The following is a 16,920-nucleotide window of genomic DNA, read 5'->3' as shown; positions in this document are numbered from 1 at the left end:
CGATAAACCACGGTAAAACTCCTGATGGTTAGTATGAGTGTTTAAATTCTAATTATCATGATAACCATGTTTGATTACCGCACTTAGAAAACTCAGAGAGAGAGAGACCTTCGTTCTATCTATCTATCTATCTATCTGTCTGTCTGTCTGTCTGTCTGTCTGTGTGTCTGTCTGTCTTAACAGTGTCCATAAGGTTCCATCTTTAATGCACATTTGTATATTTGATTGTTTACATGTTAATATTTTAATGTTTCTGCCAACAGAAAGTACATTGTGGCTATTATTTTATTTGTTTAGTTTTTTTTTTGTGGATTGTTTTGTGTGTGTGTGTGTTTTTTTTTAAATACAACTTGGTTAAATTATTTCAGTGTGTGTATTAGTACTTTTTGAACATTTTGAGCACAATTTCAACAATATTGCGATAATAATGATAACTTTGATAATTTGGGTCACAATAACCGTGACATGAAATTTTCATTTGGTTACATCCCTACTCTACATTTGAACTAAAATAGATGGATTTAGACAAAATTAGACTGAGACAAGATAAGAGAACAATATACAGATAATTAGCACGACTTTGAGTAAAACCTGCACTGTTTGATTGGTTGTTGTTTCCTGAGCATTAACCATGTAAATCCCTGGGGTACGACTCGCTGAATAATACCATACTTGTTGATTTTATTTATTCCTTTTCCTTGGAATTCCAAACTGAGCTCCTATTGTGACCCTGCAGATCCAGTCTACGTCTGACACTGTTTCAGAAACAAGTGGAAATCTGGACGGTCCACATGCCAGTGGGATTGTGTTCACACTGGGTCATGACATCATAGGCTCCACCCCTGGCATCATAGGCCCCGCCCCTGGCATCAGACCACTGCATGAGGGACTCTGGGTACTATGGGGTTTATTTATTTATTTATTTTTGAATCATTCTTTGTTGTTTTGCAACTCTTGGCTCTTGACCATTTAACCCCTGAGTCTTGGCTGCAGGTAAAGGTTCACATATTATAAATTAACAATATGTTACCAAGAATACACTCTTTAACACTGTGTCAGTCACCCTTATGACCTTTTCCTGACTCTTGTCTCTTATTATCATTTGATCCATCGACATTTGACCTCTGACATTATTGATCATGTTGTTTCCATATGTTTTATAACGGACGTAGTGGCCGTTCCTCAACATGGATTCTTGTTTGTTCTGCTGTTCTCACGTTCTTATGAAATGTCATCAGTGGCAGCCCTAGTACTGTTCAAAGTTCTAATAGTTTTGGATTTTTCATTCTAGTTTAAGTTTATTTAGTTTGGACTTTTTTTTCTCCTCTAATTCAGTTAGTTTTAATTCATTTTTAGAGCAGGTTTGATAGTTTTTATTAGTTTTCTTTTTTTTTTCTAAATGCTTAGTTTTAGTTTAGTTTTTGTATTAATTTTAGTTTTGTCATATCTTTTCTCTTCTTCTCCGTCGTATTCAAATAAATCCCAGACAGGACTCTGCTGCTTTCTCCCAACTTTAGTCTCCATGTTTCCAGGTAGAGTGGGGACCAGAAGATGACTGGAAACCACAAGTGACGGACCGTTAAATATCATATGGTGCCAGCAGATAAAATTGCTAGAGCGAAATAAATAGATTTCTTATCAATCCGACATTAACCAAGACGAAAATGAAGGGAATTTTATCCATAATTTTTAGGGATGGACCGTTACCACTTTTTTCCAGACCGAGTACGAGTGCTTACATTTGAGTACTTGCCAATACTGAGTACCGATACGAGTACTTAATAATCCCATTCCAGTTCTTAGTTCCTTTTGTAAATGTGCTTTATTGTCGTTGTCATTAGTCTGACTGGAACAAAGTGCTGCTACTGACATTTAATGTGTTGGAATGAGCATTTGTCAATTAATCCACCAGGGGGCGCTGCTCTGAATTAACCATACTGGACAAATACCACGAAGAAGAGGAAAGTTTTTTGAGAAGAAGAAAAAGAAAGTCAGTAATAACAAACATGGAGATGACAGAGGTAACACTAATGTGATACTAATATTGCAGTGTTTTCACTGGTAAGGTTTAACAGCTTAGCTTCAGCAGGAAGAGAAAAGAGAAATGAGCCATAAGTTTTGTTTTCACTTCTGCTGGTGGCGGTCCGCACCGCTCCGTACTCCCGGTGGTATTCTCCATCTGGGTATGCATCCTCCAGCACCTGGAAAATGGATGGAATGTACGCAGAGGACGGACAGAACGCTGCATCCGTATCCGTCTGTGTCTTTAACGTTACTTGCAGTCAGCGTTACTTTTATCACCATCATTTATTTTGAAAAATCTCCACACTCTTCACACTCCACACACATTATTCCACCGCCACGTACCTGCTGCACCGAACTAGGAAAGTCACACGGCCGTAAGTGGTATCGGTGCATTTGTATCAGATTACTTTTACGAGTATGAATACGAGTACACACACTGAGTATTGGAGCCGATGCCCGATACTAGTATCGGTGCATCCCTAATAATTTTATCCATTTTAGTTAGTTTTGTAAACACACAGTACAGTTTCAGTTAGTTATGGTTTTTTTTAAATTATAGTTTTTATTTATTTCAGTTAACGAAAATGTTTTTACAATTCTAGTTTTCGTCATTACGTTAGGTTTTTTTTAACAATAATAACCTTGGTTCTTGGTTTTGAGAAACGGCCAGTGTCCAGATCTAGACCAACCAGGCCTGAAGGTCCCACAGGTAGAGCAGCCGTCATGGATCAGTCAGGCTCCGATAGCCCAGTCCGTTATTAAGACAAAGAGTGAACGTTCTCTGATTTCATCCTTGTAAATTAGGAGTGGGACACAATACTGATGTGGCGAACTATGGTGCTATTTAATTTTACAATGGATTATCGATGCGCTCTCATCATGTATGGTTTTTTTTTTTTTTTTTAATTATTATTCAAATATAGCCGCTATAAACTTCCTCCGTGGTTCCTCGTTAGTGAGTCTTTATCTTCTACTGTGGACTCTAGGTGTGTCTATGGTCGTAGACCTACTAGGTGACCGCCTTCCTGCATCAGCGTCATATGACCAACCTAACATAACTTGATTGGCTGGCTGTCAGTTCGACCTTATCCTTGATTTCTCTGATGTTTGACCTTGAATTTATGCATCTGAATTGGTTTATTGAATGTGAGTAACGTGATATTACTTGTAATTTTTAAAATGTGATATTTTTATTCTGAATTTATGAACACTGAAAAACAAAAGTGAAAACAGGGGATTGAAAATATGAAGAGTTGAATATTCCGATAGTTAATTTCAGTGGTAGAAATGCAATGGTTTTTCTAATCCATAGTTTTTCTGACACTGATTGACTTCCATACAAATCCCCGTGCAGAACAGTCAGTATATGTGAGTGGGTTCATTTCAGACATGTGTGATGTTTATTCAGTGTCCAACTGTGGGAGGAGGGGCAGGGATGATGAATCAGCTGTTCCTGCTGGAAGTAATCACATTACTGTGTCTATGTAATTGAATTACTGCGTCTACATACAAATATGACAATCTGACTCACAGTAGTGCTGTTGAAAAGGCTCCCATTGTGTTGAATTGGTTATTGATTGTATTGGTGATTGATTGTGTCGTATTGATGATTGTGTTGTATTAGTGATTGTGTTGTATTGATGATTGTGTCATATTGGTGATTGATTATGTTGTATTGGTGATTGTGTTTTATTGATGATTGTGTTGTTTTGATGATTGATTGTGTTGTATTGATGATTGTGTTTTATTGATGATTGATTGTGTTGTATTGGTGATTGTGTTTTATTGATGATTGTGTCGTATTAGTGATTGATTGTGTTGTATTATAGCCTTAATCCAGTGTCACAGCTGAAGTGCTGTATCTTTTGCTTGTGGAATCATTCCAAACTAACGCTCAGATTTCCTGAAGGCCTCACACACACACACACACACACACACACACACACACACACGCGCACACACACACGCAGTAGTGCTATCAGCATGTAGCTATTTAAAGTACGCCAGGCTAGAGCAGCGCTAACAGGGGGATCCATGCTAATCTGCAGACTGAGAGACGGACAGCCAAGGGCTTAACACTGACTGAACAGGCTGGGGGACATGTGACCTGGCAGGGGGGAGGGGCTAGAGGAGTGGGGAGGAGCATGGGCCTAATCAGGGTTAGTGTTAGTGTTGTGTTCCTGATCCTGGGGCAGGAGGGCAGGTGTAAAGGTCTAATGGTGGTGGATCAGGATCAGGATCAGGATCAGGACCAGGACCAGGTCTGACTCTTAAGGAACATGAGTAAATGAAAGGGGACAGGCTGTGGGCTGGTGGGCCCACTGTGGACCAGATGGTCCAGGCCTAGATGGTCCAGGCCCAGGTGTCCATCTGCTGCCGTGCTGAGCTTCTGCCCAGACTTCCTGTCGTCCTTTTGTACCGTTCAGCTCCGACATTAAGCCCAGTCCTGACGCAGCAGAGGACCTGCTAATGATAATAATAATAATAATAATAATAATAATAATAATAATAATAACAATAATAATAATAATAAATTGCATAAACACTTTTCATTCAATGGAATCTCAAAGTGCTACAGACCTGGTGGGGCGTTAGGTTTAGAACCATACCTGGTGGGGGTTTGGGGTTAGGACTGGACCTGGGGGGGGGGTTAGGGTTAGGACTGTACCTGGTGGGGGGTTAGGGTTAGGACTGGGCCTGGTGGGGGGTTAGGGTTAGAACTGGGCCTGGTGGGGGGTTAGGGTTAGGACGGGGCCTGGTGGGGGGTTAGGGTTAGGACTGGGCCTGGTGGGGGGGTTAGGGTTAGGACTGGACCTGGTGGGGGGTTAGGGTTAGGACTGGACTTGGTGGGGGGTTAGGGTTAGGACTGGACCTGGTGGGTAGAGGAGGGGTTGGGGTGGACCCTTAGGTGGAGTTGTGTGAGTTGTGGCCCAGTGGGAGGATGTAGAGGATGAAGAGGACTGGGCCCAGGACAGATCCCTGTGGGACCCCGCAGGTGACCAGGGCCGTTCAGGACTTGGCCTTTCCCAGGCTGATAGACTCAGTCCTACCAGAGAATTGAACCGGTTCATGGTGGTCTGACAGAGATCAGTATCAGTGTGGAGGTGGCTGAGGAGGATGGGATGGTCGACGGTGTCAAAGGTCACAATGAGGTCAAGGACAATGAGAACCAGCATCAGCTGACATGCGAATATGGCTAATAACCCTGATCTGACATCATATTCCACCGTCACTTGTGGTTTCCAGTCGTCTTCTGGTCCCCACTCTACCTGGAAACATGGAGACTAAAGTTGGGAGAAAGCAGCAGAGTCCTGTCTGGGATTTATTTGAATACGACGAAGAAGAAGAAGAGAAAAGATACGACAAAACTAAAATTAATACTAAAGCTAAACTAAAACTAAGCATTTAGAAAAAAATGAAACCTAATAAAAACTATTAAACCTGCTTTAAAAATGAATTAAAACGAACTGAATTGGAGAAAAAAAAGTCCAAACTAAATAAAACTAAACTAGAATGAAAAATCCAAATCTATTAGAACCTTGACCTGGACCTAGAGAGAAAAAAAAAAAGGAAAAAAAGGGGGAAAAGAAAGAAAATAATGAAAACTAATTAGAAACTATCAAACCTGCTCTAAAAACTAATTAAAATGAACTGAATTACAGAAAAAAAAAAGTCCAAACTAAATAAAACTAAACTGTTATCAAAATCCAAGCCTATTAGAACCTTGGTGTTTACAGTGTGTTTGGCAGATGGATGTACTGCCTGGCACAAACCAGTGTGTGATGGACGGACCTTTGGACATCATTAACACAGCTGACTGAGATAAGAGCTCCGGCGTCATACCGGTGACCCCTCCCCCTCCCAGGGTTCCTCTCAGTCACTGCTGTCCTTCAGAAGGCGTCCATGCGTCCCCTCAGATCCTCCAGATCCAACCAGTGTCTTCTACTGAACGGGGTCTGACAGAAGGGTCTGGTTCTGTTGGACTTTCACTCCTTTTCTGCTTTGCTGGAGTAACAACATCTGCAAACATGACTGACACTTTCCTCCTCATAATTCAACTCTGAGAACTGTGACCCTGGTGACCCTGTAGTGACCCTGTGGTGACCCCGTTTACCCTGTGGTGACTCAGGTGACCCTGTAATGACCCTGTGGTGACCTTGTGGTGACCCCGTTGACCCTGTAGTGACCCTGTTGACCCTGTGGTGACCCCACTGACCCTGTGGTGACCATGTGGTGACCCCGTTGACCCTGTGGTGACCCTGATGACCATGTGGTGACCTTGTGTTGACCCTGACATGACCCCATTGACCATGTGGTGAGCCTGTGGTTATCCTGTGTTGACCCTGTGGTGACCATGTGGTGACCCCGTTGGCCCTGTAGTGACCCTGTGGTGACACTGTGGTGACCCCGTTGACCCTGTGGTGACCCTGTAGTGACCCTGTTGACCCTGTGGTGGCTCTGCTGACCTTGGTGACCCTGTAGTGACCCTGTGGTGATCCCACTGACCCTGTGGTGACCCTGTGGTGACCTTGTGGTGACACCGTTGACCCTGTGATGACCCTGTAGTGACCCCATTGACCCTGTAGTGACCTCGTTGACCCTGTGGTGTCCTAGCGACTCCAGGACGTGGCCCCGCCTTCGCCTGTTGGTAGTTGGGACAGGCTCCAGGATCCCTGTAACCTCCCTGATGATTAAAAGGTTCAGAAAATACACCTGAATAATTATCACAGTATAATTTTGTGTTGGAATAATGGTCATAAGCTCCGTTTTTTTGTTTGTTTGTTTGTTTTTTTGTCTTTAAAGAAAGTCCGCACACACTGCAATGTTAAGTAAATGAGCAAAATGCGAACAAAATACAGGTGGTATGATACATGTTACCTTTTACAATAGTTGTGTCTTTTCATCTGGATCCATCTGCAGAGTTTCCTCAGATTTCACTCAGGCTCAAAAATAATCATTTAATATTAATATGAAACTAATAAACAGATTTTGATTTCAGCAGATGTAGGTGCCAGTAACATTAAGCTGAATTAGCTTTAATGGTTCAAAGTATACTCCAGTAAGTAGAACTCTATGAAAGTAAACCTTTGTCATCAGATTTTGAATTATAAAAGCCATTGAATTTGTAGCACTGACTTTTTTTTTTTTTTTTTGCACTGAAATTAAGTATCTAAATTTTTGCACCTGAATGTTTGCATCTGAGTTAATTTAATTCTAAATTTATGAACATAGTTGAATTCAGAAACAAACAATTCAGATACTTAATTTCAGTGGGAAAAAAAAAATCAGATACTTAATTTCAGTGCAAAAAAAATTCAGATACTAAATTTCAGTGCGAAAAAAAAACAGTGCTACAAATTCAATGTCTTTTATAATTCAAAATCTGATGACACAGATTTACTTCCATAGAACTCCTTTGTATTTATCAGCTGTGCTTTAGATTTACCCTCCTGGACTGTGGTGTAAATCTGCAGACCCACCCACTGGGGCAGATGTTGTCTTATTAGTGACACTTCCATGTGGTTCTGCTGTGCCTATGGGTTTATTTCACAAACACACTGTAAAAGTCTAACATTGTACTGATGCTATCTCTGTTCTGACCCGTTTAGAGGAGACTTGACACCTCAGGAACAATGTGAAAGGATCACAGAAACACACACAACACACTTTGTATGTGATGTTCATTGTGTTTGGAACTAGTGTGATCCGGTCAAACCTGTGGAAGTGGATCTAACCAGCCCACACATGAGGTGTTTGGTAGAAATAGACGAACAGGGTTGGTTTAAAAAAAAACAAACAAGGTGCGTAGTATTCTGACGGGCCTAAAAGTGATGTGTTTAGTATTTGCGCATATTTCTGGTGTAATTCCATTTTTCCAGGAAATAATCATTTAAAAAAGAAACAAAACCAATAAAAAATTGCCTTTTTAACAGTATCATGAGATATCGTATCATGGTCCTAGTATTGTGATTTCTGTCGTTTTGCCAGATTCTTACACAGCCCTACTCCTACATTACAGGAGCTGCGATGGGACTATTACGCACACATACATTACCGTGATGATGCTCAGACCATATATTGTGCAGCTGTAGTTTATGGTCATGTGTCCTGTTGGAATAAAGTGTGAGTCCTGGTCCAAACTGACCCATCCATCCATTTACACCTTCCACCTGACCATGTTCCCCTTTAATGACACACCACCACCGTTGTCTGTTCTGCTCTGTCACAGTCCACACTGTGAAAAAAAAAACCCAGTATTTTTTCCGGCAGCAGGATGCCAAAAACATACTGTTAAATAATGGAAAATAACCATCTCATAAAAATACGGTAATTTTCCATAATTAAAATACAGTTTTTTTGCCCTAACTTTACATGATATTTGGCTTTTTTTTTTTTTTTTACTTTGTAATGTTTAATCAAGAATATTTTCATGTATTAAAACAGTCAAATTACCTGTAAATATATATCTAAATACTTTTCAGTGAGACTAAGTTGTACAATCCACTGATTAAAAACTGTATTTGGACAGTTTATCAGTGCTTATACATGTTATACATTCACAAAAATACATTTATTCAACATTTTTGTTGTGAAATCTCCCGTAATTACACAAGATATTTGTCAATTAACAAACAAGTCTTGTTAAACTGACAGAACAAATACTTCTTTAACGGTTAATTGTCAGTAATTTTATCTCGTTTTATTTTTAAATTTTTACAGTATTAAACTTTAAAGTAACAGTTTAATCTCATAAATAGAAAAGAAATATTTGTGAAACTATGATACATTTGCAAATGTAGTTTAACTGTGAAAAAAGAAAACATTTCTTTTAAAAAATGGAAATTTTATGGTTATTCACAGTTACAGTTTTTTCATGTTATTTTACATTTGACAAGTAAAATCACAGTCTGTTTTTGTCATTTCATTGATATTTTCCAGTATCTTAAAAATACAGGAAAAATCTGTGAAATAAACAGTGAAAATTACAGATTTTTTTCTACAGTGTATATAATGTAAATTTTTATTAGTTAGTTTTAATTTTTTATTTTTTTTAAATAAATTATTAAAAATTTCTGGCGACCCCAGACATTCAAACCAGAGACATTTTTTTGGGGGCTAAAATTAATTTGTTTTTGAGCGTGTAATAGTTTGCTATACTATGTTGCAAATAAATGTTAATTTTAGGCAACATTTAGACTATATAATGTAAAGTTTTATTAGTTAGTTTTAATTTTTTTATCACTTACTAGAAATTTCAGGTGACCCCATTTGAATTCCAGGTGACCCCACGTGGGGTCCTGACCCCAAGGTTGAAAAACACTGGACTAAAGTGTGAGTCCTGGTCCAAACTGACCCTTCCATCCATTTCCACCTTAAACCTGACCGTGTTCCCCTTTAATGACACACCACCACCGTCATGTCATCTGTTCTGCTCCGCCACAGTCTGATGATGAATGGAGCACACTGTGGTGGGGAGCAGAGGCTTAATTAACCGTTTTGCTAACGGAGTAAATCACTCCTGGGACAGATGTGGAGGGAGCTGTTAATGACCCTGAAGCAGCAGCAGACTGGGAAAGACCAAGAAACAAACCACACTCAATCAGACCTGTGTGTGTGTGTGTGTGTGTGTGCGTGTGTGTGTGTATATATGTGTGTGTGTATGTATGTTTATGAGTGTATAACCCTTACTATTGTTTGCTGTCATGTGTTCATTAGTTAGTGTTGGTCAGTGTCCAGTGTTTTACACTAACCCGACCTGTTCATCAATAGTTGGAAAACAAACCTAGTACTATTAATGGTGTCTGTCTGCTGTTTTTTTTTGTTTTGTTTTGTTTTTTTAATTATTTCAAATTATGCTTTTTTTATTATTATTATATCAAATTATATATTTGGAGACACGGGGGTGCAGTGGTTAACACTGGTGCCTCACAGACAGAAGGTCTTGGGTTCGATTCCAACACCAGTCCATGGGGGTGGGGCCTTTCTATGTGGACTTTACATGTTCTCCCTGTGTCTGCGTGGGTTCTCTCCAGGTACTCTGGCTCCTCCCACCATCCAAACACATGCACTGATAGGTTAATGGGTTCATCTAAATTGCCCATAGGTGTGAATGTGAGAGTGATTGTTTGTCTCTATATGTTCAGCCCTGCGATGAACTGGTCACATGTCCAGGGTGAACACTGCCTTCACCTCCATAAGTAACTGGGATAGACTCAAAGAGACCTAGTGAGGATAAAGCGGGTTCAGAAAATGAATGAATGAAATTTTATATATATATATATATATATATATATATATATATATATATATATATATATATATATACACACATATATCATAGAAGTGACTCATAGAACTCATATTAGTGACTTGGGTCTGACAGACTGTCATAGAACATACCTTTGGTCTTGGTCCTCCTGTTCTGAGTTCAGTTTCCAGCTGACAGGTGTGTGTTGCAGTCAGCTGAGCATGGAGGCGGAGTCAGGGTGGGTGGAGCTGAGGCTGTGGAATGTGGACAGGGCTGTTCTGTTCCTTCACTGGAACATGGTCTGCCTCCTGCAGGTGTTCCACAACATTCCCATCCAAGCCCTCCTCTTCCTCCTTCTGCTGCTCTGCTGTCTTCACACACCAGTGTTTTCCTGAAGCAGCAGCAGATTATTCTCCTGTAATGTCCTTAAACTAAGTCCTGAAGGACAACCATCAACCTGGTTCACACTGTATGAAAGCACTGGTAAACGGGTCTCATTACCTGAACTGCTGTATTATTCAGACAGTCGTGTACCTGTGATTTACATGGTTCATGTTCTCAAAGCACAGCCGATCAAATGGTGCAGGTTTGACTCAAAGTCTTGTTCATGATCTAAATACTCTTCTCTTGTCTCGGTCTAATTCTGGTTAAATCCATCTGTTTTTGTTCAAATGCAGTGAATCGTCTGTTAACTCTAGTCCAGGGCTGTCAAACTCATTTTAGTTCAGTTCCACATTCAGCCTAATCTGATCTAAAGTGGGCTGGAACCAGTAAAATAATATAAATAATAAGATAAGAACTGATAAATATGTCAACTCCAAAGTCTTTTTCTATGTTTTTGAGTGAAAAAAGTAAAATTCTGTAATGAAAATGTTTACATCTACAAACTGTACTTGAACATAACATGAACAAATATGAACAACCTGAAAATTCTGAAGGAAAATAAATGCAGTTTTAACAATATTATGCCTCAGTTTATCGTTTATACATGTCCATCACAACTTACAGATCACAGTGGATCTACAAATACACAAAACATTTAATAACAGGCAGAATATTGGTACAATTACACATACGTCTCTTAAAAAATTTCATATTGTTCATATTTGTTCAGGTTATTCACATTTTTTGTAAAAGGCTAGTCCGTAAATATAAACATTTTTGTGTAATTTTACTTTTTTACACTAAAAAAAAGACAAAAACTTGCTGTTTTCATTATCTTGTTTCAACATTTGTGAACAGTAAAGAGAAGTGAACATACCTGCACAGACAGAAACAAACAGGGGTTTAAGATGGGGAGCTGGCAGCAATTAAATAATGTTTAAATCATGTTTTAAATCTGTGTTAAACAGTTTTTTGTCATATAGGAAAAGTTCTTCCATGACAGATAGAAAATAGTCCTGTACTAGTGAGGATCGACATTTCACATCTGTTTAGAGTTTTAATGTTGCTGTTTCTTAATAACAGTTCTAATTGCACCACTTTTCCCATGTTGGTGGGGTTGAGGGGGGCTGGAGGTTTATAGTCCTCCAAAGGTGGGGGGGGGCACACACACAGACAAAGACTGAGAACCAGTGCATTAGATGGACTGTCTAAGTCCAGGTCCATAGTCCACCCACAGCTACTGCACATGTGTGTCCCTGTCACCGCTGGGGCGGGGGGGGGGGGGGGGGGGGGGGGGGGGCTGTTGATGCGCTCCCAGTCGTGGGTTTATGGGTGTTTGCATTATCACCTGTCTGCCACACTCAGATCCAGGGGATTTAGTGTCTGTGCAGGCACACAATAAACACTGGACAGGAACAGCGTCCTGGACAGAGGCACGAGTCCAATATGTCTAATCTGTACTAGAGCCCGACCGATATGGGATTTTTGGGGCCGATACCGATATTGGGGGGTTAAAAAAAGCAAATATCCACTATATTGGCCAATAACCGATATATTGGCTAATATATAAAATAAGAACATTGATCTACACAGGATATAATAATCTTATATTAGATAATTGTGGACAGGTGGATTAACAGTTGCATAAATCTGTGTTTATCTCACAAAGATAACTGACCCAACTTTAAACCTCTGTATAATAGTCTTATATTAGACTAGTCTGTGACCTGTGGGGAACCACAGGTTCTAGATGTGGTAGTTTTAGGGAGAGCAGACTTTTGAAAAAGATGTAAGTCTATATTTTATAGTAGTAACGACATAAAAATTGTTTGGTAAAATAAGTGAGTAAATTTTATTTATAGAGCACTTTTCACAGACAGTCACAAAGTGCTTTATCAAATCAAATCAAAATCAAATCAAATTTACAGAAACCCAACAGAACCCTCCAGGAGCAAACACTTGTGACAGTGGTGAGGAAGAACTTCCCTTTTACAGCAGAAACCTGGAGCAGACCCAGACTCCTGAAGGATGACCGTCTGCCTTGACCAGTTGGGGTTAAAGAGAGAGAGTAAAGGAAGAGAAAAGAGAGCGATGGAGATATAGAGAGACTGGGGGAGAGGGGGGAGGTAGGGGGAGACACATGGGGTACATGTAACACTATAAAGTAGCAACTTTACATTGCAAAAAGGAATAAAACCGTACAAGTATAATACAATTAGAATACCTGTGAAACACAGTAAAGTACCATTAAAAACAGTTTAAAATATGGTGAATACATAGAGTGCAATCAGTTTGTGGTGGCCCTGAGTCAGGTGGGAAATTAAAAAGCCTGTTTGAACAGGAGTGTTTTGAGGTGTTTTTTAAAACTCTCTACAGAGTCCATGGACCGTAAGTGTAGAGGCAGGTCATTCCATGGTAAATCATTCTTTAAAATGTAAGTGACACCTACCTTTAATGAGTCCAACTACAAAGCAAACTATGCAATCACAAAAATAATTAGAGCAAAAATTATGACTTACAACAAAATTATGTTTTCACTCACAATTTTGGATGTGTCTGCCTACAACTTCCCATGTGGACTAAGGACTAAACTGAGCATGTGCAGAGTGAATTAGGTGAGTCCTAAGCTGTTCCTCATTTGAGCAATTGCAAGTGTTACAACTGACCTGTGTTACAGCTGTCCCCGGTCTCCCCTACACTATTAATACCCAGGCGTGCCTGCAGAATGAAACTGTGACGTAGACAGGAAGCGCATGGACAGGTGTGTGTGTGTGTGTGTGTGTGTGTGTGTGTGTGTGTGTGTGGGTGGGGTGAATAGTTCATAAGACTGGCAAGGGGAGTCTGTGATTTTCAGAGGGGGTGGTGGGGTATCGGTCCGTGATTCCGTGATTGTGCGTGGGGGGGCAAACTGACAGGCTTTACTGTTCCCCTAACTCTCCGGGCAGCACACACACACGCACACACAGGAGCAGCGAGCGACAGAATCTCCGCAGCAAAAAAGTTAATACATTGGCTACATATTGGCCAATGTTGATTAATCAGTGATAAACTATAATCGGCCAGGCTCTAGTCTGTACACCTGTCCACTACAGACCAGCTGGGTCTAAGGACACTTTACATCTAACCCGTATAGGTCTAGTTTGGATCCAGTCCAGTTTGTCCAGTTTGGACCCAGTCCAATTTGTCCAGTCAGTTTGGACCCACCAGGTCCAAAACCACCAGGACCACATGAACAGGACTAATCCACTCCATGGGTTTACAGTCCACTGGTCCACTATACTTCTAGATCCAGTGACTCCAAAACCACCTCAGGAGAGCAGAAACACTTTGTTGACAGTTTTTGCGCCCTTTCGTTATTTCCATTCCCAGTTTACTATTGTGTAATTGACCTTTTGAACATTTCTGAGGGTCATGGAAACCCAGATAGTGAGTGTCTGCTTAAATTTGACACACGCCTCATCTGTTTGCTGTTGTTCTGATATTTGTAAGCAGTTTCTTGACGTTCTCCTGATGTGGTTTCTTTGTGCAGGGAGCAGCCGATCTACACCACCAGGGCCCACGTGTTCCAAATCGACCCCAACACCAAGAAGAACTGGGTTCCTGCCAGTAAACAGGCCGTCACCGTCTCCTACTTCTATGACAGCTCCAGGAACAGCTACCGGATCATCAGCGTGGACGGATCCAAGGTATGAATGAGGACGGTGTTTATTAGGGTTAAACTGCTGAGGGTCAAAGGTCAAAGGTCCAGACCAGGGCTTTCAGACTGTTGGTTCAGCGTCCACATTCAGCAGTGGGCCAGACCAGTACCAGAAGAACAGAAGAATATATAAATAATGTCAACTGCAAAGGCTGAAAAAGGTAACACTACATTATGAAAATGTTTACATCTCCAAACTATCCTTTAAACCAGGGCTCTCAAACTCATGTTCTTTCAGGTTCCACATTCAGCCTGATTTGATCTCCAGTGGGTCGGACCAATAAAATAATAACAGAATAACCTGTAAATAATGACAACTGCACATTTTTCTCTGTGTTTTAGTCCAAAAAAACCATTAAATTATGAAAATACTTACTTTTATAAACTACCAAAAAAAAAAAAAAAAAAAAACCCTGAAAAAACTGAAATTTAAATCTAAAAAAAAAAAATGCAATGTTTCCATGGCAACCAGGCTCCTCCCCCTGTGTGTGAATAGTCCCTCTGCTGATGCACAGGTTTACAGATATTGGGTTATGTAATCCCTAAAACATGTTTGGTGATGTATTTCAGATGTATTATTGGTAATAATGTAAGAAAAAAAGATGTTTAAAATACTATTATCAGCTTGTAAAAGACTATTACCAAAAAAAAAAAAAAAAAAAAAAAAAAAAAAGATACAGATTAGAACCACCGACAACTAATGACTGGATCCAAACTGTGAACAGAATTCTGACCCAGAGACTGAAGAAAGAAATGGACAGTTTTCACATTATTAAACTTAATATTACACTTCACTTCACATTATTAAAACCAATTGTTAGTCAGGAAGGTTTTTTATGGTCAGTGTATCCCAAATGTTCCTTATGTTTGTTTTGTACAGAAATCAAACAATGAAAATAAAGTGTGGAAAAAAAAAAAAGAAAATTAGCTAAAGATGGTAAACCTGCAAATAAACATGTATGTATGAACACTGAAAATAAGAAATGAAGTCTGAAAACACGATCAGTTATCTAACACTTATAAATCTAAGTTTGTTTGTTTTTTTTATCTTGGTAAGAAATAATAATAATAATAATAATAATAATAATAATAATAATAATAATGGATTGGATTTATATAGTGCTTTTCTAGACACCCGAAGCGCTTTTACATTATTGGCCCATTATTCATTCGCTCTCACAGTCTCCCTCTGGTGGTGGTAAACTACATTTGTAGCCACAGCTGCCCTGGGACAGGCTGACAGAAGCGTTGCTGCCAATTTGTGCCTACGGCCCCTCCGACCACCACCAAACATTCATACACCAGTGTGGGTGGCACTGGAGGCAGGGAGGGTGAAGTGTCTTGCCCAAGGACACAACAGACTGACTAGGACAGAGCAGGATTCGAACCGCCAACCCTTCGGTTATTGGACGATCCGCTCTACCACCTGAGCTTTGTGGTGCACATGCATTTTTAGTGCCAGCAAATGTGCGCCTGTTATTTGCCATCTTTGTAAATCAGGTCCAAAGCCTTTTTGTCCAAATCATTCTGTAACGTGATGGAAGCGCTGCACAGGTTTAATACAGTAAACGTCAGAGTGTCAGGTCACATTTGGACCAAACGGTGACATCTGTGTAACTGTACGCTCCTAACAATGATTGGCTCTGACTGGAAAACATATGACTAAGGTGATAATGTTCTGAGGATAAGGATGTGGAATGTTCAGATATGGAAATAAATCTGTCTCATCAGATTTTGAATTATAAAAGCCACTGAATTTTTTTGCACTGAAATTAAGTATCTGAATTTCTTTGGCATCACATGACCAACCTAAGGTAACTTGATTGGCTGGCTGGCTGGTTGTCAGTTCGACTTGAGACAGAATCATTGCTTATCCTTGGTGTCCCAAATGTATGATCTGAATTTTTTGCTTCTGAATTTTTTTGCATCTGAATTTTTTGTATGGGAATTTTTTGCATCTGAATTTTTTGCATCTGAATTTTTTTAAATTCTAAATGTATGCACATAGTAAAATTGAGAGACAAAAAAATTCAGATACTTAATTTCAGTGCAAAAAAATTCAGTGCTAGAAATTCAGTAGTTTTTATAATTCAAAAACTGATGAGACAGATTTACTTCCAAGTTCAGACACCAAACACACTGGTGACGGAACCAGCAGCTTCACCAGATACTTCAGAAGAAACAGACACGTTTCCTGTTGTTCTGTAACTGTGTCAGATGGTAATGTTAGCTGAGAAGGAGCTGAAGGAGCTGTGGTTGAACCATCTAAAATATAATTTAAAGTCTGACCATAAGGACTGACCAGTGTCCCTACATTCACACAGTCCAGTTGAACACCAGTACATCATGGTTCTGTTCTGTGTACAGACACACAACTGTCCGTCTGGGCTGGTTCTGACTGTACTAATAACCAGTGAGTCCGAGATTTTTCCCCTCCCGTCCTGTGCTCGTCCCCCCCCCCCCCCCCCCCCCCCCCCCCCCCCCCAGTTGAGAACCACTGACAAAGGAATTGTTTGGTTGTATTGTGCATAAACTGCTGAATTCGTCTCACAGATCAGTGTAAAAC

At 40.0% G+C, this 16,920-nt stretch overlaps 1 protein-coding gene across 2 annotated transcripts in view; it reads left to right on the top strand.

The window, feature by feature from the left end:
• Positions 1-16,920, top strand: part of homer2 (homer scaffold protein 2) — a 42,238-nt gene that overhangs the window by 2,025 nt on the left and 23,293 nt on the right. For both annotated transcript variants that reach the window (XM_030130925.1, XM_030130926.1), the window contains exon 2: positions 14,187-14,343. In XM_030130925.1, coding sequence (XP_029986785.1) covers positions 14,187-14,343 — 157 coding nt within the window. The remainder of the gene's footprint in view (positions 1-14,186; positions 14,344-16,920) is intronic.

The sequence above is a fragment of the Sphaeramia orbicularis genome, chromosome 3, assembly GCF_902148855.1.
Source record: "Sphaeramia orbicularis chromosome 3, fSphaOr1.1, whole genome shotgun sequence".
Lineage (NCBI taxonomy): Eukaryota > Metazoa > Chordata > Actinopteri > Kurtiformes > Apogonidae > Sphaeramia > Sphaeramia orbicularis.
The sequence above is the reverse complement of the archived record's forward strand: the minus strand, read 5'-3'. Positions and strand labels throughout refer to the sequence as shown.